The sequence below is a fragment of the Scyliorhinus torazame genome, chromosome 5, assembly GCF_047496885.1.
Source record: "Scyliorhinus torazame isolate Kashiwa2021f chromosome 5, sScyTor2.1, whole genome shotgun sequence".
Taxonomy (NCBI): Eukaryota; Metazoa; Chordata; class Chondrichthyes; order Carcharhiniformes; family Scyliorhinidae; genus Scyliorhinus; species Scyliorhinus torazame.
The window spans coordinates 131,502,589-131,528,889 of NC_092711.1; the positions used below are offsets into that span (position 1 = coordinate 131,502,589).

At 50.0% G+C, this 26,301-nt stretch overlaps 1 protein-coding gene across 1 annotated transcript in view; it reads left to right on the plus strand.

The window, feature by feature from the left end:
• Positions 1-26,301, plus strand: part of LOC140417917 (uncharacterized) — a 177,418-nt gene that overhangs the window by 106,508 nt on the left and 44,609 nt on the right. The window contains exon 4 of the mRNA XM_072501349.1: positions 3,006-4,065. Coding sequence (XP_072357450.1) covers positions 3,006-4,065 — 1,060 coding nt within the window. The remainder of the gene's footprint in view (positions 1-3,005; positions 4,066-26,301) is intronic.

The window sequence follows — 26,301 nt, forward strand, 5'->3', positions numbered from 1 at the left end:
AGCCTTCATGTCGGTAAACACATACATGGTTGGAATGAATGATGATCTCACTTTTATGACATCCTAATTGCACCTTTTGCAGACAGAGTCGCCTGTGTATTAAAGCAGGATTTTTTTAAAACTGCAACTGATATACGTTAACCCAGGCTTTTAATAACATTACTGCAACAGATATATATCATACAATCTATATTTTCAAAATCCTGCATTCATCACTTGATGCTTGGGGGTTAAGAGGCAGGAAGCACTTTAATTGGATAGAATGTTGTCATGTCCTGGAACTCGCTGCATGTATAGATGGTCGAAGAACACATAAGCAGTGATTTCTCTGATAAAGGTTGTGGGCCTAATCCTGGCTGCTGAAAACGTTCCTGAGGGGATCTCAAATAGAAAATTCTTTCCATCAAATATGGAGATTGTTCCAAGACTCAGAGCAATCTAACAGTTGAAGCTGGGTGGGCACTTGAAGGAAATAAACATGGCTGGGCAATGGGTAAAGGAGGGGGAATGGGAATGACTGGATTGCTCTACAGAGAGTCCCTATTTACTCGAGTTGCCAAAAGCACTCCTATTTCTTAATGCCCCTATTTGGAAAATTGTAATATTATATTAATTGACTGTCCCCATAAATGTTCGGCATCCATATGGGACAAACTTTAAATTCTAGATTTTATTAATTTAATGGATTTGAGCCCAAATCCCCAGAACATTCTCTTGTCTCTCTGGGTGACTAATACAGTGACATTGTCACTGGGTCAGTGTCTCCCCCACCCCGGTCACAATGAGCTTGTTTGTGGAGAGAAGCCGGAAGTGACGGATGTGAGAGTGGAGAATGTTCATTGTTTCACATTCGGCTCTGGGGACGCACTCGGGATTTGTAAACCCCGCCCCCCGACACTGACCTCACCCGGCACCTCACAATGCCCGGAGAATGATTGATGGCAGTACCAGACCAATGTCAGGAGAGGAGACGGGTCTGGAGGACCGAGTTGGAGGTCCTCCAACCAATCGGAGTGAATGAGGGGGCGGGACTGAATGAAGCATGCGCAGTGTGATTAGTGACGATTTTTAATAGAGATTTTTTTTCTCGGATCCACAATCCACAAAGGTGAGGATGGTGGGGTGACTGGAGCGATATGTTAGGCGGGGAGTTGAAAATGCTTTGTAAACGTGCTATATAAACCATAAACCCCTGTGAAGGAATCCACCGGCACCCGGGCGGACCGCCCGTTGCACAGAGCAGTGCCGCAGCTTCCTCCCAGTCAACCCGGGTTAATCGCCGCCATCTTTATTGGGGTCACTCGCAGCAGGGTGCATGCAGAGCCGCCATCTTTGTTAGGGGCAATGTTTTTGACATTCTTCTCAGTGACAGAATGAACAAATTGTCCATCAAACTGCTTCTCCACCCTTTCACTTCCAATTTATTAGTGATGAGGCAGAACAACGATATCAGGTCGGTGACAATGATTAGTATTCATATTGTGTCTTTAACAGAATAAAACAATCCAGGTTATCTCACAGAAAGGTTACAAAGTAACATTTTGACACTGAGCCACATGAGATATTTGGACTGGTCATCAACGTTTTGGTCAAAGTGTTAGGTTTTATAGAAAGTGGAGGAGGTGGACAGGCAGAGAGGCTTAAAGAGGACATTCCAGGGCAGCATGGTGGCACAGTGGTTAGCACAGCTGCTTCACGGCGCCGAGGTCCCAGGTTCGATCCCGGCTCTGGGTCACTGTCTGTGTGGAGTTTGCACATTCTCCCCATGTTTGCATAGGTTTCGCCCCCACAACCCAAAGATGTGCAGGTTAGATGGATTGAACACGCTAAATTGCCCCTTAATTGGAAAAAATAAATTGGGTACTGGAAAAAAAAAATTTTTTAAAGAGGACATTCCAGAGCTTGTGACGTAGTCAAGTGAAAGAACGGTCAGCAATGGAGGAGCTATTAAAAATCAGGATTGTTCAAGAAGCTGGAATTAGATGGATGATGATTGGCTGCAGAGAGTAAGCTGGAGTCGGCCTATGTTACTGAGGAGGAAATAGGTGGTCTTGGTGATGATGTGACTATGTAGTGAAAAGATCTTCTTGGGGTTGAATATGACACCATGGTTCTGAACAATCCGATTCAGCCTCAGACAGTTAACAGAAAGAAGAGTGGAGATGGTGGTTAGAAAATGAGGTTTGTGGTGGAGACTGGAGACAATGGCTTCAGTCTCCCCAGTATTTAAATGATGGAAATTTCTGCTCCTCCAGTACTGGATGTCGGACAAGTCAGGACAGTGTGTGTTGGAGGGGAACTTGGAGGTGATGGCCTTCACGTGCACCTACAACCCTGATCGATCTAGATGTTGGTGGGTGAGGAGTTAGGACATTCTGTCAGTGTTCTGGTCAAGCTCTAGATATAGAGAATCCCTCTCCTTTACCCTTTGGTTCTTCCACCTCCCTCCCTCTCACCCCTGCAATAAATACTGGATGATAGGGGTGGCACAGTGGGTTAGCCCTGTTGCCTCATGGCACCGAGGTCTCTGGTTCGATCCCGGCTCTGGGTCACTGTCCATGTGGAGTTTGCACATTCTCCCCGTGTTTGCGTGGGTTTCACCCCCACAACCCAAAATATGTGCAGGGTAGGTGATTGGCCACACTAAATTGCCCCTTAATTGGAAAAAATGAATTGGGTACTCTAAATTAATAAAAAATAAAAATACTGGATGATGTGTAGGACCAGCCAGGGTGACAAATTCCCTTCCCTGAAGGACATCAGTGAACCAGTTGGATTTTTATGACAATCCAGCAGTTTTCATGGTCACTTTTTCCTCGTTCCGGCCTCACAAATGACCAGATTCACACAGCTCAATTTCACAACCTATTTTTGTGGGTTCTCTCTCATTTCCTTTTTTCTGTTTTGGATCAATTTCACAGGGTGTTAGAAGGGGAAGATTTGCAGTTGGAAAATGAAACAAAACATCACATCAGGATCTGAAAGAGCCGCCCAATTCATCGTAACTTGAATATAATTGGAATTTGAACATGGAAGGAAAAAGCAACGTTCGCAGTGGGGAGAAAGCGTATAAATGTTCTGTATGTGGACGAGGATTCATCCGATCGTCTGGCCTGTCAAAACATAAATGCAGTTGTGATGGGGAGAAGCCTTGGAAATGTGGGGACTGTGGGAAGGGATTCAATTACCCATCAGTGTTGGAAACTCATCAGCGAGTTCACACCGGGGAGAGGCCATTCACCTGCTCGGACTGTGGAAGGGGATTCACTAAGTCATCCACCCTGCTGACGCACCAGCGCACGCACACTGGGGAGAGACCGTTCATCTGCTCTGTGTGTGGGATGGGATTCACTCAGTCATCCACCCTGCTGACACACCAGAGAATACACACTGGGGAGAGGCCATTCACCTGCTTTGAGTGTGGGAAAGGATTCACTCACCAATCGACCCTGCTGACACACCAGCGAGTTCACACTAGGCAGAGACCATTCACCTGCTCCGAGTGTGGGAAGGGATTCATTAATTTATCCAACCTGATGACCCACCAGCGAGCTCACACTGACGAGAGACCTTTTAAATGCCTGAACTGTGGGAAGAATTATAAAACCTCTCAGGAACTAATGTTCCATCAACAGGTTCACACTGGCGAGAGACCGTTCAGGTGCTCTCACTGTGGGACAGGGTTCAGGCGATCATCTCATCTCACTGTACACCAGCGCACTCACATGGGAGAGAGACCGTTCACCTGCTCCGAGTGTGGGGAGGGATTCACTCAATCATACACCCTGCTGAGACACCAGCGAGTTCACACTGGGGAGAGACCGTTCACCTGCGGCAAGTGTGGGAAGAGATTCACTCAGTCATCTGCACTGCTAAGACACCAGCGAGTTCACACTGGGGAGAGGCTGTTCATCTGCTCTGATTGTGGGAAGAGATTCACTCAGTCATCCAACCTGCTGACACACCAACGTGTTCACTCCGGGGAGAGGCCGTTCACCTGCTCCAAGTGTGGGAAGGGGTTTACTCAGTCATCCAACCTGCTGAGACACCAACGAGTTCATAAGTAACTGCAGTGGTTGGATTTTATTGTTAATCACTTTGAGAACTGAGGCCTGTTCATTGGGGTCTGTTTCTGCTGATGTTAATAAATTTCAGGCCAGTCATAGAGGCTAATATCCTGGACAAAAATCAATACGTCATCTTTGTGTTAAAAATTGTGTGTTGTGTCTTTTTAATATCTTTGAAGGGTTCTCCTCCCCTTAATTGGAAAAAATGAATTGGGTACTCTAAATTTTAAAAAACCTTGACACCACTGTGGTTTCAAACTGCCACACCCATCTCCACTCTCCCTTTCCTCTCCAAATTCTTTGTACTTGGTGTCCCCAAAGGATCTGTCCTCGGCCCCTCCTCTTTCTCATCGACATCCTGCCACAAGGTGACATCCAAAAGTACCGTGTTAGTTTTCACAGAATAGAGCTGACAACACCCAGCTCTACCTCACCCCCATCCCTCTCCATTCCTCCACTGTTACTAAATTATAAAACTGCTTATCCCACATCCAGTACTGAATGAGCAGAAATTTCCTCCAATTACAAATTGGGAAGATGGGGGGGCGGGGGGAGGTGTGTGTGCATGTGATGTAAGGGCGGGAGCAGCTGAATTTTCGCCAGCTCATCTCCACCCGTCTTTTAATCCTTTTATTTTGTCCTTGTGCTCATTTCATAGAAGCCTTTCCTTGGGACATATGCTTGGTAAGATGTCCCTGGATGATCCCGGCTGGAGTTTTGCGAGGACGAGCTGAGTAAAATTGTAAAGGGTCCTCGTGTGATTTCATAGAATTTGCAGTGCAGAAGGAGGCCATTCGGCCCATCGAGTCTGCACCGGCTCTTGGAAAGAGCACCCTGCCCAAGGTCAACACCTCCACCCTATCCCCATAACCCAGTAACCCCACCCAACACTAAGGGCAATTTTGGACACTAAGGGCAATTTATCATGGCCAATCCACCTAACATGCACATCTTCTTTTCGATGATCGTCATGAGTGGATGAAGGTGGTCGATTGTGTCGAGTCACCCCCCCCCCCCCCCCCCCCCCCCCCCCCCCGGCAGGGACTGGGATATCGGCGTGATGACTTGGTGGAAATTAAGATGCTGCGTTTGTTAGAATCCTTGAGAAAACCTTGGGAAGTGTTCACTGATTCTGCCATTGCTTTGGCCTTTTCAAGCAGCACGGATTGTGTCATTATCCTGCACTTTTTCAATAATCCTGGACGTTGCTCCCTTGTGATTATGTTGCTGATTTTACATTATTGTCTTTTCTCCTGCAAGGGTGGGCGAGATGTGAGCATGAGGGCTAAATTCATCTGCTCTAGTAAAAAACATATGAAGCCAAGGGGAGACAGTGGCGTGGTGGTAATGTCCCTGGACTAGCAATCCAGAGGCCCAGGGCAGATGGTGGAATTTGAATTCAATAAAAAATCTGGAATTAATAAAGTCTAATAAACCCATTGTCGATGCAATAAACCCATCTGGTTCCTTTAGGGAAGGAAATCTACCATCCTTACCCGGTCTGGCCTACATGTGACTCCAGACCCACAGCAATGTGATTGACCCTTAAATGCCCTCTGGGATGGGCAATAAATCCTGGGCCCAGCCAGCAATGCCCACATCCCATTAAAAAGGGGGCAGCACGGTGGCCCAGTGGTTAGCACTGCTGCCTCACGGCGCCGAGGTCCCAGGTTCGATCCCGGCTCTGGGTCACTGTCCGTGTGGAGTTTGCACATTCTCCCCGTGTTTGCGTGGGTTTCGCCCCCACAGCTCAAAGATGTGCAGGCTAGGTGGATTGAACATGCTAAATTGCCCCTTAATTGGAAAAAATGAATTGGGTGCTCTAAATTTATTTTTAAAAGGGGAAAAAAATCTAATGTACAAAGAATATTACATGATAGGTGGTCTGTGTGCGGTTTTACTCCTTTTTTTTAATGCGTGGTTCTCTTTGCATTATGGGAGGGAGTGTATTTTGGACTCCCCATCTCTTGTTGATAGTGAAGGTGAGTGGATGGGTCATGGGTGGATGGTTGCTGTGGAGTTGGGTGGTAGGATTAGTTAAGTCCTCAACGGGATTGAGGATAGTCCCCCCAGTTGGAGCTAATCTGCAGTAGTTCCGGTAGTCACGGAGTGAAAGGCTGAAAACAAAGCCACCACTGTGGCGGACAAAACAAACGTCCCAGCCCAAGACTGTCGGGAACTGCGGATCCGGTTCTGGGAGCTACATTTAAAGGTCCTAAGCTACAACATGCTCACTGTGGGAACTCGTATTCAATGAAGCCCACAGGGAGATGATTCAGCGATACCCTGTGGTCCCCGTGAGGGTTATCACAACCCTTTCCCCTCAAGTTCGAATCGTCGTCCCCCCCCCCGGTAACGAGGCCTCTTTCGTCGCTTGGCACAAAGTCTCAAGTCGGTGGCAGGTGGAACCGGATATGAGTGGGGGGGGGGGGGGGGGGGGGGGGGTGGAGAAGCAACTCTCGGGTCCCACATAGGCTGAGTCCCCTAGGCGCAGCGGGCATCAAGGACGCCGTCTCTGCTGAAATTGTCTGCGTTGGAGTGGGTTCTCTGCTTCTCAGTTGGTCCAGGTGTTCTTGAATAGCCTTCCCTTGAACTTTGACTTTGTCAGAAACCGCGCCAGTCGTTTCCAGCACGACTGCTGGGATCCATCAGGAGCCATCTCCAAAGTTCCGCACATAGACAGCGTATCCTGTTCTGAGTCTTCTGGTGTTATAGTTCGTTCTTTTGGGTGTCCTGCTTTGACTCCACCTCTCCCCCCCCCCCCCCCCGCCCCCTCACCCCACGCCCCCGCCCCATCCCTAAGTTAGGAATCAGAAGGCTGAGCCTGGTGCGCAGTTGGCGTCCCATTAAAGATTCCACTGGCGCCACTCCTGTTGTTGTGTGCCCAGTTGCTCTACAGTTAAAGAGGAACTGGGTCAATTTCATAACCAGGGAACCAGCAGGCTGTTTCTTCATTCCGGTTCTCAATGTTTGAACTGCCCGTTCGGCCAGGCTATTAGACGATAGATGGTATGGCGCCATTCGGATATGTTTAATGCCGTTTGGCTTCATGAATGCCTGACGTTCTCCATTGGTAAAGGAGTAGCAATATCAGAGATGAGGACTTCTGGTATGCAGTGGCTACAGACACTTTACAGGAGTTTTTCTACAATTGGATGATAAGTCAGGAGGACATACAAAGTACTTCCAACCATTTTGTGTGGGCATCGACCATAATATGGAACATCAATCCCAAGAACTGGCCAGCGAAGTGCACGTGCACCCGTATCTTGGTCTTCCTGGCCATTCCCATGGGTGCAAGTGACGAATGTGATATAAAATAATTGTTTCAGAGATATTAGTTACTGTAATGTAGAGATAGGCCAGTCTCATTCTGGTGAGTTCACAGACAAAGGATTTCAGAACGCATGGCAAAGCAAGGAGGAGGTGTGTCCAGCTACGGAGGGGAAAGGATGCTGGGTAATAGGGGGCCAGAGGAAGGGATTGGAAGTGAGCCAATTAGGATGTATGGCCAGGTCAGGAGGAGTATAGGATGACCTATGGGAATCGTGTATGTGAAACTTGATGCTATTTGAATGTATTTGCAGAAATCCCTTTGTCTCCTTCATTCGTTTCCCGGGGTGTAGGAGACTAGCTCTGTCCTGTGCCTGTGTGAAATGAAACAGACTTGCAAGTCAAATAAAATAACTAATGCTGTACCTGCAAATCCATCTCGACTTTTATTGAGGCCAGACTGACGGGTAAAGAAGTTTGTGCTTTGTCACAAGGAGGTCAAAGGTGGGAGCTTCAGGTTCTGCTGGCACAAGGAGCACTGCTTCACCAGATTCCCGATATCTGTATCGAGCCCAGGACACCAGATATTGCTCCTTGCAAGCATTTAACTTGGATCTCCTGGGTGTCCAATATTCAACTCAAATCAGAATTGGGAGCTGACCTGGGCGGGGACGACTACTCGGGCTCCCCACAGGATGATGCCATCTTCTACACTCAGCTCTTGATGCTCGGGGAGGAAAGGGCTTCATATCATCTGTGGGGTGTCCTCAGATTCCACCCCTTGAGGATCATATGGCACAATTATGCCCGTGTGGGGTCCACGCGTTGTGGACACTGCTGAAGTATCCAGGAAGTGATGACGTCTTCCAATGCCGACAGAGGGGCCAAGCTTGTGGTCAGCATAATACTTTTCGTATTATCTTTCTTTACACCCCTCTTTCTCCTCTGTGTTTGTACTGTGTGTGTGGAGGGTGGGGCAAGTTAAAGAGTGGGGAGAGGGCAGGGTATGAACTAGATAATGGTTAACCAGTTATATTCAGAGCAGCCACGTGGGCAGTGCTCGAGAGAGAGTATTCATAGTGTAAGGACCCTACCTGTTGATTCCCTTATTTCCTATTTCTTTGACTTGTCGTCATCATTTTGATCCATGGACATTTAATGAACCTTTAAGTTGAGCAGAGGAATTGAAGAACTCTAAAGTTGCAAAATAGCGCACTGTGCTATTGGAGATTTCGCTTTTGAAGAACAGAACTCAGGCTTTCTGGCACCCGATAGATTGGAGGGGATCGGTTCAATTGGTTGGCTGGTTCCCCATGAATTGGCCAAAGGTCTTATTCTGCCTGCCGACAGGCTCTGATTGGGTCCTACCCGTGTGGGATGGTTTTCAGAGAACCCAGGAAGGGACAGTCTTGGGTGCTGAGATAAGGAGCTGGGAGCTGCTCTCTCTTGCTCCAAAAATGCTGCCTATCTTCTAAACTTGCAGAGATGTTTTGAGACCTTGATGAATCTACAATGAAAACCATTAAAGACTGAAAGCACAAATCTCCAAATGAAGGCCCAAACTGAAGAAAGGTGTACTGGAAGACGTCCAGCGCACTGTCAGTGCGGAGTCTGCACTGTGTGTGTGTAGGTTTCCTCCGGGTGCTCCGGTTTCCTCCCACAGTCCAAAGATGTGCAGGTTAGGTGGATTGGCCAGGCTAAATTGCCCTTAGTGTCCAAAATTGCCCTTAGTGTTGGGTGGGGTTACTGGGTTATGGGGATAGGGTGGAGGTGTTGATCTTGGATAGAGTGCTCTTTCCAAGAGCCGGTGCAGACTCGATGGGCCGAATGGCCTCCTTCTGCCCTGTAAATTCTATGATATTTTCTGCTTATTTACTCATAGTTATTATTAATAAAATCTAATTATGCTTAAATTTACAAACCTGGTGACTGTGGTTATTGGGCAGCCATTGACCAAAGACCTTTGGGCATTTTCAAAGGATTATTTGTTCATTTCAATTGTGTTGCAACTCGGGGTCAAGTGGGACTGGAATTGACTGCACACTAAACCAGAGTGCCGTAACAGTAGGACGCTAACAATTATGCCCAACATTGGGAGACAGCCAAGGCAATGGTGGGAATCACTTATTCCTCTTTGAAAAGGCCCAGCCAGGGTTTATGGTTTGTTATAATTGTGTAATGTCAGCCGTAGACATATGGGTGGAATTTCTTCACCCCAAAGATAATAGCCGATCCTTCCTTTTCGATCTGAGAATGGTGTCTTTCCGCATCCGCTGAGGTTCGGTATGTGTATGCTATCGGTCTCTCTGTGCCATCTTCCCATCCTGCATGTGTGCAGGAAATTAACCAGCTACAGCCCCTGGAAGCCGGGGTTTTGAAGCTGCAGCGGCGGCTAGGGACACTGTGGAGCATTTGCCTGGTGGAGAGTTTGGTGGATAGCCCACACAAAGAGGTGGCCACATCACAGGCTCAGACTCCACTGGCAGGACCACCAGCCAGAGCAAGGGAGCTAGACAGGCAGTACAGGATCTCCTGTGGCCAATCCCCTGCAAAACAGATATATCATTTTGGATACTGTTAAGGGGAATGACCTCTCAGGGGAAAGCAGCAAAAGTTAAATTCATTGCACCACGGTTGGGTCTGCTGCAGAGGAGAGGAGTAAAAGGTGTGGGAATGCAATAGGGGATTCAATTGTAAGGGACTAGATAGGCGTTTCTGTGGCTGCAAATGGGACTCTAGGATGGTATGTTGCCTCCCTGGTGCTAAGATCAAGGATGTCTCAGAGCGGTTACAAGACATTCTGGAGTGTGGGGGGGGGGGGCTGAACAGCCAGTGGTCGTGGTAATTATTGGTATCAACAACATAGGTAAATTAAGGGAAGAGGTCCTAACAGCAGGATATAGGGAGTTCGGAGGAAAGTTGAGTAGTTGTACCTCAAAGTAGTAATCTCAGGATTACTACCAGTGTCATGCGCTAGTCAGAGTAGAAATAGCAGGATTTCATGGAATTTACAGTGCAGAAGGAGGCCATTCGGCCCATCGAGTCTGCACCGGCTCTTGGAAAGAGCACCCTATCCAAGCCCACACCCCCACCCTATCCCCATAACCCAGTAACCCCACCCAACACTAAAGGCAATTTTGGACTAAGGGCAATTTAGCATGGCCAATTGACCTAACCTGCACATCTTTGGACTGTGGGAGGAAACCGGAGCACCCGGAGGAAACCCACGCACACACTGGGAGAATGTGCAGACTCTGCACAGACAGTGTTCCAAGCCGGGAATCGAACCTGGGACCCTGGAGCTATGAAGCAATTGAGCTAACCACTGTGCTACCGTGCTGCCCATGTATATCGGATGAATACGTGGCTGAGGAGATGGTGTGAGGGGGGAGGGATTCAGATTCCAAAAGCATTGGGATCAGTTCCAGGGGAAGTGGGACGAGTACAAACTGGATGGGTTACACCTTGGCAGGACTGGGACTAATATCCTAGTGGCAGTATTTGCTAGAGTGTTTGGGGCAGGGGGATGGGAACCTATGAAAGGAGTCAGCGGAGGAGGAAACAAGGACAAAAACAAAAGACAGAAAGAAGAATAAGAAAAGTGACAGGCTGAGAAACCAAGGGCCAGATTTAAACAGGGCCACAGTGAAAAATATTGGGAGCAAGACACGTAATGTGAAAAAGACAAGCTTCAAGGCTGTGTGCCTTAACGCACGGAGCATTCACAATAAAGTGAATGAACTAATTGCGTAAATAGACATAAATGTGTTTGATACGATCAGGATTATGGTTGCAGGATGACCAGGGATGGGAACTGAATGTCCAGAAGTATTCACTATAAGAACAGAGAAAAAGGAAAAGGCGGTGGGTTGCATTGCTGGTTAAATAGGAAATTAATGAGGAAGGATATTAGCTTTGACAATGTGGAATCTATATGGGGCGAGCATGAGAAACACCAAGGGACAAAAAATGTTAATGGGTACAGTATTTAGATGCCCAAACCGCAGTGGTGATGTTGAAAATGGCATTGAACAGGAACTTAGAGACAGTAACGATAATGGAACATCTGTAATTAAGGGTGATTTTAATCTGCATGTAGATTGGGTGAACCAAATTCGCCACAATATTGTTGAGGAGGAATTCTCGAGTGTATACGGGATGGTTTTTTGGACCCACATGTTGAGGAACCAACTAGAGAACCGGCCATACTAGACTGGGAATCATTGGCAATCTAGTTGTGTGAGACCCCTTTGGGACGTTGCTTCACAGCGCCTGGGTCCCAGGTTCGATTCCTGGTTTGGGTCATTGTGCGGAGTCTGCATGTTCTCCCTGTGTCTGCGTGGGTTTACTCCGGGTGCTCCGGTTTCCTCCCACAAGTCTTGAAAGACGTGCTGTCAGGTGAAGTGGACATTCTGAATTCTCCCTCTGTGACCCAAACAGGCGCCGGAATGTGGCGACTAGGGGCTTTTCACAGTAACTTCATTGCAGTGTTAATGTAAGCCTACTTATGACAATAAAGATTATTAAGATTATTATGAATGTATAGACTTCCGGTGACGGCGGGCGGGAGGCAGCCGCACACTGGAGGACTCCCGCTCGGGAATAGAATTTTTGAGGTTTTAACGCCTGGTCTCAGAGGCAACGGAGGCTGAAAAAGTTGTAAGAAGGCACAGTGAGGAGAAATGTCCAAGTTTGGGAAAAAAACGGCCGTGAAAAAGGGGGTTAATGAAAGTCCGCCGGTGAGTGGAAAAGTCAGCGTGGGAACTGTAAGGAAAGCGGAGGCTGGGGCACCAGGGGAGGCCGCATTGCTCACGGCAAAAGAAATGACCAAGGTGATGGCCGTGGAACTTGAAAAACAGTTCACAAAGCACATGGAAGCGATGAAGAAGGAGATGGGGGCAGTATTGAAAGTCCTGGTGGAGGAGGCGATTGCCCCGGTGAAGGCGGTGGTATCGAGTGCAGCGGCGGAGGTGCGGGAGCAAGGTGAGACACTGAAGGAAGTTGAAGAGGCATTATCGCAGCACAGTGATCAACTCACCTCAATGGGGAAGGAGCTGCAGAAGGTGATGGAGACCAAAAAGGGTCTGCGAGCCAAAATGGAAGACCTGGAAAACAGATCCAGGTGGCAGAATCTGAGGATCGTGGGCCAATCCACCTACCCTGCACATCTTTGGGTTGTGGGAACGAAACCCACGCAAGCACGGGGAGAATGTGCAAACTCCACACGGCCAGTGACCCAGAGCCGGGATCGAACCTGGGACCTCGGCGCCGTGAGGAAACCGTGCTAACCACTTGCGCAACCGTGCTGCCCTGGGAGCTACATTTAAAGGTCTCACTGGGTGGGCATCCGCCTGCTCACCACAGGAACTTGTATTCCACGAAGCCCACGGAGAGATCAATCAGCGATCCCCTTTGGTCCTCATGACAACCAGGTTTTTATTCATTTTTTAAAAAATTTAGGAATCTATGCCGATCTCTAGCAATGACGTGGGCACATTATGCATCCTGGGAAGGACTGGATTCCTGCTGGCTTTTCTTTGAGGTTGGTGTTCTTCGGAAATTAATAGTGCGCATGTCGTGGTCGGCACAGTCAATCCTTGATTGATTTGTTGACTGTTCTTGGGCCAACTCCAGCGTTTTTTCCTTCTGTTTTCTTTTTTCTCTTCTTCTGGGTGAGCAGTGTGCTGTTCTGTGTGTGTGTGTGGGGGGGGGGGTGCACTGCCCTGGGTGTGGTTGCAGAGGTGCAGCTGGGGTATAGGCTTTGGGGTATGCTGGGGGTCATGGGGAAGTTGATTTTTGTGTGTCAGAGGTTGCCGGAACAGTTGATGGAACAGTTTTTTCTCTTTCTCATTTGGTGTTTTCCCTGAAGGTTTTTTTTTTTCTTCCCTTCATCTAGGTGAACAGTGTGCTGTTATAAATCCTCATTGGTTCGGTAGTCCACGGCAGGGTGGGGGATCCCCTTATTGTACTAGGGGTAGGTAGTTACCACCCCCCCCTCACAATGAGTGGGTGTCTTAACAATTTTAGGGCTGGCGTATTAGCAGTGGGTGAGGTGCACTGCCCTGGGTGTGGTTGAGGAGGCGCAGGACCGACAGGGGTATAGGGCCTGTGGCAATGATTATTGTGTGTCAGAGTCTTCTGGGCTAGATCAGTTCCGAGGCTGTGGTTGGTATCCCGTCGCCCCCTAGTGCCTGGGCTGCCCCTTCTTGAAGGCACTTGGTATCCCGTCGCCCCCTAGTGCCTGGGCTGCCCCTTCTTGAAGGCACTTATTAGGGACTTCTTGAGAGGATTCTTCTGTACATGGGTGCCTGGGGTTGAATCGAATTCTGTACTTTAGTTGACATCCTATTGCGCCCCCTTGTGGTTGGGATGCTTCTTATTTTATTGAGTGTTTTTTGTCTCTTTTTCATCAACAGTGGTGGGCGTGCAATGGGGGTATCTGGACCCACAGTTGGATCCTGACCTTTGGTTATCCTGTGATCCATTGCTGGTAGTTCTCTGTCCCTTTTGTTGAGAGGCGTTGACGGCTGTTAAGATACCAACCCCAATATTTGTTAGGATACCGGATGAGAACCACAAACAATTTTTCTATATGTAAAACTATGAGGAAAGGATACTTCACCACAGGAGTGATGACTCTGACCATCCTTTATGTTAAAACAAACTTTAATTTCGACACAGAATGAATCACATTGACATCAAAGAAATAGCTTTACAATTATTATTTGAACCGTTCATAAGCAAAACGAAAAACTTGAATTTACTTTCTATACCTGCCACTAATTCCAATTAAGCAACCTAATACAGTTCAAATGCCACTTATAAATAAATTTAATAAAATAGGTTGCTTGCTTAGCTGTGCAGAGATTTTTGGAGAGAGAGTTTCTTTCAAGATCAGGTCCAGTATACTTCTGCTCAACCAACAGTATTCGGCAAAAATTGTGGCTCAACTTGAAATCCTGTGAGACTGCAAAACTACAGACAGACCTGGCTCCTCCCATTAATTACATTATCTGTATCCCACTAAGTTCTGTGCCCAGCTCAGCTAGGATTCAAAACAATCCCTCATAAATTATCTACACTCCAGGAAACCATCCAAAATATAAACAATGTTCCATTAGCCCTTTATCTGTAACCAAGTAGGTGGTTAGAATGAATGATTAACCCACCTTTTATGACCTCTTAATTACAGCTTCAGTGGACATACTGCCTTTACATATTTTAAGTCAGTGTTTTTAATAACATTACTGCCACAAATATGAAATACAATATATAGCAATTTCTACATATATCACGTGGCACTGATCATAATCCGAATACCTAGTTGCTGGTCCCCTCTGTATAATTGCATGGAATGATGTTGGTTCGCTACTGGGCCAAAGACTGGGGATATGTTGTGTTGTTGCGTGGTATACATGTAACACCCTCTTAGAACTGGGGTTCTTGTGAATTTCCTTTGTTTTTTCTAATGGGTGGGGATAATGAATCTGTGATTGAATGCTGCAAGGATACAGACGGGTCCGCTATCCAAGGGAAGGGGTGGCAATATGTCATTGGTGACTCTGCTTCTTCTGCAGTTGAGGGAGATGCATGTTAGTGCGCACCGAAACATGGCATGACAATTTATCCAGCACACTTGTGGTAATTGCAAGCAATCGCCGCGTGGGACGTGTGTACCATGTTTTCATGGCTATATCGTGTCTCTCCCTTCTTCTCAGGGACGTTTAGAAGTCTCAAGTTATGTCTAATGATTGTCTTGACCCAGCTATACTGCTGTTCCCCTCTGTATTTCTGTTTGTATGTTGGGCAGTTACCATCTCTTGTGGGGCTGGACCATTCCAGTGGTTTTGTTGCGCTATTTGTTACAATACTAAATCTCAACAGATACTTTTTTTTAAATTGAGAAGGCCAAAGCCATTGTCTTCAGTCACCACTATAAATTCCATCCCATTGAATCCCTGCAGTGCATAATTAAGCCATTCAGTCCATCAATTCTGCACCAATCCTCTGAAAGAGCACCTTGCCCAGGCCCAATGCCCCACCTGATTGCTGCAACCCCACCCCAAGGGGCAATTTAGCATGACTGATGCGACCATCAATTCACGCGAAACAGAGAGTAGATGTAAACTGTGGCTTTAATCGACTCGAACAGTGCCTGCCTGCAACTGCTCTGCTAGTGAGAGCCGCCTACAGGGCTACTGCTCTTTATACCTCCCCTCAAGGGGCGGAGCCAGGGGCAGAGCCCACAAGGGCACCAACACGATACATTCCATGTACTGTCATACAATGGTCCACAGGTGGAGCCCACATGGGCAACAGCGTGATACAGTGACATACATGGTGAATGGTTAATGCAATACGTTCACCACATTCACCCCCTGTTAAAAAATTGAAGTCTGGCGGGGGTGAAGGGTTCAGAAGTTCAGCCTGTCCGGCGCCCGGATTGTGCGCTGTGATTGCCGAAGCTCTGGTATCGCAGCTGGCCCTGGTGTCAAACTCATCCGTGCGGGCATGGGTAGTGAAGTCGTCGGTGTGGGCACAGATGCGGACTCCTGGAGCGTGTCTTCTGGAATTTCGTTCCTGTGGGTCGGTGAAGGGGGGAGGGGGGCACTGGTCAGCGTAGGTTGGGTGGGGTAAGTTGGGGTGGCGGTGGTAGTGGAACCTGTGGGTGCCAGGTCCCGGAGGGAAACCGTATCCTGTCGGCCGTCGGGGTGTTCTATGTATGCGTACTGGGGGTTGGTGTGTAGGAGCTGGACCCTCTCAACCAGGGGGTCGGATTTATGGCTCCTGTCATGTTTGCGGAGTAGGACGGGCCCCGGTGTCTTCAACCAAGACGGAAGCGAGACCCCGGAGGTGGATTTCCTGGGGAAAACAAACAGGCGGTCATGAGGGGTCTCGTTTGTGACCGTGCAAAGGAGGGACCTAATGGAGTGAAGTGCGTTGGGGAGGACCTCCTGCCAGTGGGAAACTGGGAGATTCCTAGACCGTAGGGCCAGGAGGACAGCCTTCCAGACTGTCGCGTTTTCCCTCTCCACCTGCCCGTTTCCCCGGGGGTTATAACTAGTAGTCCTGCTCGAGGCAATGCCCTTACCAAGCAGGTGCTGATGCAATTCGTCGCTCATGAACGACGAACCCCGGTCACTGTGGACGTACGTGGGGAAACCGAACAGGGTGAAGACACTATGTAGGGCTTTAATGACGGTGGCCGCAGTCATGGCTGGGCAGGGGATTGCAAAGGGGAAGCGGGAGAACTCGTCGATGACGTTTAGGAAATACGTGTTGCGGTTTGTAGAGGGGAGGGGCCCTTTGAAGTCGATACTGAGGTGCTCAAAGGGCCGGGATGCCTTTACCAGGTGGGCCTTATCGATAGAAGTGCGGCTTGCATTCCGCGCAGATCGGGCATTCCCTGGTCATGGCCCTGACCTCCTTGGTGGAGTAGGGTAGGTTGCGGGCTTTGATGTAGTGGAGAAGCCAGGTGACCCCCGGGTGGCAGAGGTCATTGTGGATGGCCCGGAGTCGGTCATCTTGCGCGCTGGCGCACGTGCCGCGTGACAGGGCATCTGGGGGCTCGTCGAGCTTCCCAGGATCCTCGTAATTATAGGTGGAGAGTTTGATTCTCCACCTCAAGATCTTATCGTTCTTGATCCTGCCCCGCTGTGTTTTATCAAACATGAAGGCTACCGATCATTAGTCGGTGATGAGGGTAAACCTCCTACCAGCGAGGTAGTGCCTCCAGTGCTGCACAGCTTCCACGATGGCTTGGGCTTCTTTTTCGACCAAGGAGTGTCGAATTTCGGAGACGTTGAGGGTGCGGGAAAAAAATGCTACTGCCCTGCCTGTCTGGAAGGAGACGGACTCGTCCACCGCGCGCATATCTGCCTTGATGCGGCTGAAGGCCTGGTGGGCCCCAGCCTCCAGTGGGAAGATGATGGCCTTGATCAGTGGGCAGGCTTTGTCCGCATAGTTGGGGACCCACTGGGCGTAATAGGAAAATAACCCGTGGCACCTCTTCAGGGCCTTGGGGCAGTGGGGGAGGGGGAGTTGGAGGAGGGGGGCATACAGTCGGGGTCGGGTCCTAGGACTCCATTTTCCACGACGTAGCCGAGGATGACTAGTCTGGTTGTGTGGAAAACGCATTTCTCCTTGTTGTAAGTGAGGTTGAGGGTTTGGGCGGTTTGGAGACATTTATGGAGGTTGGCATCATGGTCCTGCTGGTGGAGGACGCAGATGGTGACGTTGTCCAAGTACGGAAATGTGGCCCGCAGCCCGTACTGGTCCACCATTCGGTCCATCGTTCTTTGGAAGACCGAGACCCCGTTTGTGACAGGGACCCTGAGGAAGTGGAAGAGGCAGCCATCTGCCTCAAAGGCAGTGTAGTGGCGGTCCTCCGGGAGGATTGGGAGCTGGTGGTATGCACACTTCAGATCCACCATGGAGAACACCCGGCAGTGTGCGATCTGGTTAACCATGTCTGCGATCCGTGGAAGAGGGTACGCATCGAGGTGCATGTACCGGTTTATGGTCTGGCTGTAGTCTACAACCATCCGGTTCTTTTCCCCGGTCCTGACGACCACCACCTAAGCTCTCCACGGGCTATTGCTGGCCTCGATGAAGCCCTCCCGCAAGAGTCGCTGGACCTCGGACCTGATAAAGGTCCTGCCCTAGATGCTGTACCGCCTGCTTCTGGTGGCGACTGGCTTACAGTCGGCGGTGAGATTTGCGAAGAGCGGGGAGGGTCGACCTTCAGGGTCGCGAGGCTACAAACGGTGAGTGGGGGTAGGGGCCTGCCGAACTTCAGGGTTAGGCTCTTGAGGTTGCACTGGAAGTCACGTCCCAACAGGAGAGGAGCGCAGAGGTCGGGGAGTACATATAACTTAAAATCGGCGTACTCGGCGCCCTATATTGCGAGAGTTGCGGTAGTGCATCTCCGGATCTGCACCGAGTGCGACCCAGAAGCGAGGGAGATGGTTTGACGTGCAGGAAAGATTGGGAGCGAGCGGCGCCTTACCATGTCTGGGTGAATGAAGCTCTCCGTGCTCCCGGAGTCGAACAGGTAAGGCGTTTCGTGTCCATTGACCCGGACGGTCATTATGGAGCTCCGGAGGTGTTTGGGCCACGACTGGTTGAGTGGAACAGTCCAACTAGGGAAGAGGCGGTACTGGACCTGGTATTGGGGAATGAGCCCGGCCAGGTGGTAGATGTTTCAGTAGGGGAGCATTTCGGTAACAGTGACCACAATTCAGTAAGTTTTAAAGTACTGGTGGACAAGGATAAGAGTGGTCCGAGGATGAATGTGCTAAATTGGGGGAAGGCTAATTATAACAATATTAGGCGGGAACTGAAGAACATAGATTGGGGGCGGATGTTTGAGGGCAAATCAACATCTGACATGTGGGAGGCTTTCAAGTGTCAGTTGATAGGAATACAGGACAGGCATGTTCCTGTGAGGAAGAAAGATAAATACGGCAATTTTCGGGAACCTTGGATGACGAATGATATTGTAGGCCTCGTCAAAAAGAAAAAGGAGGCATTTGTCAGGGCTAAAAGGCTGGGAACAGACGAAGCCTGTGTGGCATATAAGGAAAGTAGGAAGGAACTTAAGCAGGGAGTCAGGAGGGCTAGAAGGGGTCATGAAAAGTCATTGGCAAATAGGGTTAAGGAAAATCCCAAGGCTTTTTACACTTACATAAAAAGCAAGAGGGTAGCCAGGGAAAGGGTTGGCCCACTGAAGGATAGGCAAGGGAATCTATGTGTGGAGCCAGAGGAAATGGGCGAGGTACTAAATGAATACTTTGCATCAGTATTCACCAAAGAGAAGGAATTGGTAGATGTTGAGTCTGGAGAAGGGGTGTAGATAGCCTGGGTCACATTGTGATCCAAAAAGACGAGGTGTTGGGTGTCTTAAAAAATATTAAGGTAGATAAGTCCCCAGGGCCGGATGGGATCTACCCCAGAATACTGAAGGAGGCTGGAGAGGAAATTGCTGTGGCCTTGACAGAAATCTTTGGATCCTCGCTGTCTTCAGGGGATGTCCCGGAGGACTGGAGAATAGCCAATGTTGTTCCTCTGTTTAAGAAGGGTAGCAAGGATAATCCCGGGAACTACAGGCCGGTGAGCCTTACTTCAGTGGTAGGGAAATTACTGGAGAGAATTCTTCGAGACAGGATCTACTCCCATTTGGAAGCAAATGGACGTATTAGTGAGAGGCAGCACGGTTTTGTGAAGGGGAGGTCGTGTCTCACTAACTTGATAGAGTTTTTCGAGGAGGTCACTAAGATTATTGATGCAGGTAGGGCAGTAGATGTTGTCTATATGGACTTCAGTAAGGCCTTTGACAAGGTCCCTCATGGTAGACTAGTACAAAAGGTGAAGTCACACGGGATCAGGGGTGAACTGGCAAGGTGGATACAGAACTGGCTAGGCCATAGAAGGCAGAGGGTAGCAATGGAGGGATGCTTTTCTAATTGGAGGGCTGTGACCAGTGGTGTTCCACAGGGATCAGTGCTGGGACCTTTGCTCTTTGTAGTATATATAAATGATTTGGAGGAAAATGTAACTGGTCTGATTAGTAAGTTTGCAGACGACACAAAGGTTGGTGGAATTGCGGATAGCGATGAGGACTGTCTGAGGATACAGCAGGATTTAGATTGTCTGGAGACTTGGGCGGAGAGATGGCAGATGGAGTTTAACCTGGACAAATGTGAGGTAATGCATTTTGGAAGGGCTAATGCAGGTAGGGAATATACAGTGAATGGTAGAACCCTCAAGAGTATTGAAAGTCAAAGAGATCTAGGAGTACAGGTCCACAGATCACTGAAAGGGGCTACACAGGTGGAGAAGGTAGTCAAGAAGGCATACGGCATGCTTGCCTTCATTGGCCGGGGCATTGAGTATAAGAATTGGCAAGTCATGTTGCAGCTGTATAGAACCTTAGTTAGGCCACACTTGGAGTATAGTGTTCAATTCTGGTCGCCACACTACCAGAAGGATGTGGAGGCTTTAGAGAGGGTGCAGAAGAGATTTACCAGAATGTTGCCTGGTATGGAGGGCATAAGCTATGAGGAGCGATTGAATAAACTCGGTTTGTTCTCACTGGAACGAAGGAGGTTGAGGGGCGACCTGATAGAGGTATACAAAATTATGAGGGGCATAGACAGAGTGGATAGTCAGAGGCTTTTCCCCAGGGTAGAGGGGTCAATTACTAGGGGGCATAGGTTTAAGGTGAGAGAGGCAAAGTTTAGAGTAGATGTACGAGGCAAGTTTTTTACGCAGAGGGTAGTGGGTGCCTGGAACTCACTACCGGAGGAGGTAGTGGAGGCAGGGACGATAGGGACATTTAAGGGGCATCTTGACAAATATATGAATAGGATGGGAATAGAAGGATACGGACCCAGGAAGTGTAGAAGATTGTAGTTTAGTCGGGCAGTATGGTCGGCACGGGCTTGGAGGGCCGAAGGGCCTGTTCCTGTGCTGTACATTTCTTTGTTCTTTGTTCTTTGTTCTTTGTTTGGAACCGCGCCGAGTTGCGGGTAGCCGGCATGGTTGGAGGTGCTGGGGTGGTCCCAAGATGACTGCCCCCGTCGGTCACACGTGTCGGGCGGCAAGGAAGATGGCGTCCAAGATGGCGGCCCCATGAGTCGCACATGTTGTGCGGGTTTGAAGATGGCTGCCCCCACGGACAACACGGGGCTGATGACGTGTCCGGGGGGGGGGGGGGGGGGGGCGGAGCCGGCAGGCACGCAGCCACACTGCGGGGGGTCTGCGGGCCTGTGAGTCCGAGAGTTGGGCCTGTGATTTTGAGGATTTGGACCTGACCAGGCAAACTTTAGCGAAATGGCCCTTTTTACCGCAGTCGCTGCAGTTCGCGTTCCGAGCCGGGCAGCGCTGCCTGGGGTGCTGATGCTGGCCACAGAAATAGCAGGGTAGCCCCCCTCCCCCCCCCCCCCGTGTTGGGCGGGCAGCAGCGCAGCACAGGCCTGGGGTACTCTCTGGTCAGGGGTCCACGAGGGGTTCACGTGATCAGACAGGAACGCGTTGAGGCTTTGGAACTCTACTTCCAGGGAGGAGGCTAGCTTTACCGTCTCTTCCAGGGCGAGGGCACCTTTCTCGAGTAGGCGCTGTCTCACGTAGTTGGACCTGACTCCAGCCACGTAGGCATCCCGGACGGCGAGGCCCAGATGTTGAGAGGCCGTAACGGCCTGGTAGTTGCAACTTCGCGCGAGGACTTTGAGGTCGCGTAGGTACTCCTCCAGTGATTCCCCGGAGCGTTGGCGGTGAGTAGTGAGGAGATGCTGCGCGTACACCTCATTCACGGGTCTTACGTATCGGCGCTTCAGCATCGCGAGGCCGTCTTCGTAAGTGGAGGCTTCCTCGAGTTGTACAGAGATTCGGTGGCTCACCCGGGCGTGGAGGAGGCTCAGCTTCTGAGCGTCGGAGACGGAAGGCGAGGAGGAGACGTCGAGGTAGGCCTCGAAACAGCGGAGCCAGTGCGAAAAAATCCCTTTGGCCTCCGCGGCCTGTGGGTCGAGTTCCAGTCGGTCAGGTTTGAGGGCCGATTCCATAGTGGTGTAGTAGTCGATTAAATTGATACGACCATCAATTCACGCGAAACAGAGAATAGATGTAAACTGTGGCTTTAATCGACTCGAACAGTGCCTGCCTGCGACTGCTCTGCTAGTGAGAGCCGCCTACAGGGCTACTGCTCTTTATACCTCCCCTCAAGGGGCGGAGCCCACAAGGGCACCAACATGATACATTCCATGTACTATCATACAATGGTCCATAGGTACTGCCCCAAGATGCCTGTTAAAATCTGCCTCTCCAATCAAGGTGTTGACCATCTGTTCAAATATCACCCCATGTGACTCAGTGTCAATTTGTTTCTTCATGAAACCCCTCTGAAGCACCGTGGGATGTTTTATTACATGAATTGTGCTACATAAATAGAAGACGTTACCATTTCACTGCAGCTAGTTTGTGCTAAGATTCCTTACTAAGGCCAGTGACCGATTAATCCAGTTTTGTTTGGTGGTGTTAGTTAAAACATGGATGCTGGTCCCACTGCAACAGGAGAACTCCCCTGTGGACATTCTGTGGAGTTGTTGAACTTTCCTGAGCTGACTTCCAGGTGCGGCGATGACCAGCTGAGTCGCACGTTTCGGCAGCTCCCGGTGAAACGGACTTTTGGGCTCTTGATAGGAGCCCCAACGGCAATTTTGACGGCTAAAAACACTGTGCGGTAAACCAGAAGGGAATCCCCCCTGGATACGGATGAAAAAAGGAGGAGAAAGTGGCCGGATTGCAGTGGATCCTTTAGAACAGCGGCAAGGAAGGCAAGCAAAAACCAAGATGGCGTCGGAAGGAGGCAGTTTAACATGGGGCCCTGAACAACAAGACTTCTTGAAATGCTGTGTGGAAGAGCTCAAAAAGGAAATGAAGAAAGAGCTGTTGGCCCCGATACTACAGGCAATCGAAGGGCTAAAGGAGGAACAAAAGACCCAGGAGCGGGAGCTTCGGGTCGTGAAGGCAAAGGCAGCCGAGAATGAGGACGACACACAGGGCCTGGTGGTGAAGACGGAGATGCAGGAGGCACATCAGAAACGATGTGTGGAAAGGTTGGAGGCACTGGAGAACAACGCGAGGAGGAACAACCTGAGGATTCTTGGTCTTCCTGAAGGTGTGGAGGGAGCGGACGTCAGGGCATATGTGAGCACGATGCTGCACTCGTTAATGGGAGCGGAGGCCCCGGCGGGTCCGTTGGAGGTGGAGGGAGCATACCGAGTGATGGCACGAGGACCGAGAGCAGGAGAAATTCCCAGAGCCATAGTGGTGAGATTCCTCTGTTTTAAGGATAAAGAAATGGTCCTTAGATGGGCAAAGAAAACTCGGAGCAGTAAATGGGAGAACGCGGTGATCCGCGTTTATCAAGACTGGAGTGCGGAGGTGGCGAGAAGGAGGGCGAGCTTTAATCGGGCCAAGGCGGTGCTTCATAAAAAGAAGATAAAATTTGGAATGCTGCAACCGGCAAGACTGTGGGTCACATATCGAGGAAGGCACCACTACTTTGAGACGGCGGATGAAGCGTGGACTTTTATTGTGGAAGAAAAACTGGAATGAGCGGGTTATTAAAAAGAACATTTGAACAAAGTGGTGGGGCGAATGTGGGGGGGCGAAGAGGGGGGTTAAAAAGGGGGGAAAGAGGAATTTTATGTACTAATCCTGCGATGTGGTAACTTCTCTCTCTTCCACAGGTGGTGATGGGGGGAGGAGGGAAGGTGGAGGAGATGGGGCGTTGGCCAAGGGAGAAGCGCGGGCTTGGTTCCCGCGCTATGATAATCATGGCGGGAATAGAGAAGCAGGAAGGAGGGGGCGTCGCACGGTGCGAGCCGAGGTCACGGGGGGAAGCCGAGGTCGGCCAGAGTTAGCTGACTTCTGGGAGCAACATGGGGGGAGTAATTACGCTAGCGGGGGATCTAGCAGGGGGGGTGGGAGGGGGGAATTACTGGGTTGCTGCTGCTGGGGAGAGGGGGGAGCTGGTATGGGAGGGGATGGGCGGGGGGGCACCGCCTGGGGGAGATACAGCTGCGTGGGAACCGGGTGAGGAGCTGGAAAAAGGGGATGGCTAATCGACAAGGGGGGGGGGGGGGGTAGGAAGCCCCCCAACCCGGCTGATCACGTGGAACGTGAGAGGGCTGAACGGGCCGATAAAGAGGGCACGGGTACTCGCACACCTTAAGAAACTTAAGGCAGATGTGGTTATGTTACAGGAAACGCACCTGAAACTGATAGACCACGTTAGGCTACGCAGAGGTTGGGTGGGGCAGGTGTTCCATTCGGGGCTAGATGCGAAAAACAGGGGGGTGGCTATATTAGTGGGGAAGCGGGTGATGTTCGAGGCAAAGACTATAGTGGCGGATAACGGGGGCAGATACGTGATGGTGAGTGGCAAACTACAGGGGGAGACGGTGGTTTTGGTAAATGTATATGCCCCGAACTGGGATGATGCCAATTTTATGAGGTGGATGCTAGGACGCATTCCGGACCTAGAGATGGGAAAGCTGATAATGGGGGGAGATTTTAATACGGTGTTGGAACCAGGGCTGGATAGGTCGAAGTCCAGGACTGGAAGGAGGCCGGCAGCAGCCAAGGTACTTAAAGATTTTATGGAGCAGATGGGAGGTGTAGACCCGTGGGGATTTAGCAGACCGAGGAGTAAGGAGTTTTCGTTTTTCTCCTATGTCCATAAAGTCTACTCGCGAATAGACTTTTTTGTGCTGGGAAGGGCGTTGATCCCGAAGGTGAGGGGAACGGAGTATACGGCTATAGTCATTTCGGATCACGCTCCACACTGGGTAGACTTGGAGATAGGGGAGGAAACAGGAGGGCGCCCACCCTGGAGAATGGACATGGGACTAATGGCAGATGAGGGTGTGTGTCTAAGGGTGAGGGGGTGCATTGAAAAGTACTTGGAACTCAATGATAATGGGGAGGTCCAGGTGGGAGTGGTCTGGGAGGCGCTGAAGGCGGTGGTTAGAGGGGAGCTGATATCAATAAGGGTACATAAAGGGAAGCAGGAGAGTAAGGAACGGGAGCGGTTGCTGCAAGAACTTTTGAGGGTGGACAGACAATATGCGGAAGCACCGGAAGCAGGACTGTACAGGGAAAGGCAAAGGCTACATGTAGAATTTGACTTGCTGACTACGGGCACTGCAGAGGCACAATGGAGGAAGGCACAGGGTGTACAGTACGAATATGGGGAGAAGGCGAGCAGGTTGCTGGCACACCAATTGAGGAAAAGGGGAGCAGCGAGGGAAATAGGGGGAGTGAGGGATGAGGAAGGAGAGATGGAGCGGGGAGCGGAGAGAGTGAATGGAGTGTTCAAGACATTTTATAAAAAATTATATGAAGCTCAACCCCCGGATGGGAGGGAGAGAATGATGGGCTTCTTGGATCGGCTGGAATTTCCCAAGGTGGAAGAGCAGGAAAGGGTGGGACTGGGAGCACAGATCGAGGTAGAAGAAGTGGTGAAAGGAATTAGGAGCATGCAGGCGGGAAAGGCCCCGGGACCGGATGGATTCCCAGTCGAATTCTATAGAAAATATGTGGACTTGCTCGCCCCGGTATTGACAAGGACCTTTAATGAGGCAAAGGAAAGGGGACAACTGCCCCCGACTATGTCTGAAGCAACGATATCGCTTCTCTTAAAGAAGGAAAAGGACCCGCTACAATGCGGGTCCTATAGACCTATTTCCCTCCTAAATGTAGATGCCAAGATCCTGGCCAAGGTAATGGCAATGAGAATAGAGGAATGTGTGCCGGGGGTGGTCCACGAGGACCAAACTGGGTTTGTGAAGGGGAGACAGCTGAACACGAATATACGGAGGCTGTTAGGGGTAATGATGATGCCCCCACCAGAGGGGGAAACGGAGATAGTAGTGGCGATGGATGCCGAGAAAGCATTTGATAGAGTGGAGTGGGATTATTTGTGGGAGGTGTTGAGGAGATTTGGTTTTGGAGAGGGGTATGTTAGATGGGTGCAGCTGTTGTATAGGGCCCCGATGGCGAGCGTGGTCACGAATGGACGGGGATCTGCATATTTTCGGCTCCATCGAGGGACAAGGCAGGGATGCCCTCTGTCCCCATTATTGTTTGCACTGGCGATTGAGCCCCTGGCGATAGCGTTGAGGGGTTCCAAGTGGAGGGGAGTACTTAGAGGAGGAGAAGAACACCGGGTATCTTTGTATGCGGATGATTTGTTACTATATGTGGCAGACCCGGCAGAGGGGATGCCAGAAATAATGCGGATACTTGGGGAGTTTGGGGAGTTTTCAGGGTATAAATTGAACATGGGGAAAAGTGAGTTGTTTGTGGTGCATCCAGGGGAGCAGAGTCGAGAAATAGAGGACCTACCGTTGAGGAAGGTAACAAGGGACTTTCGTTACCTGGGGATCCAGATAGCCAA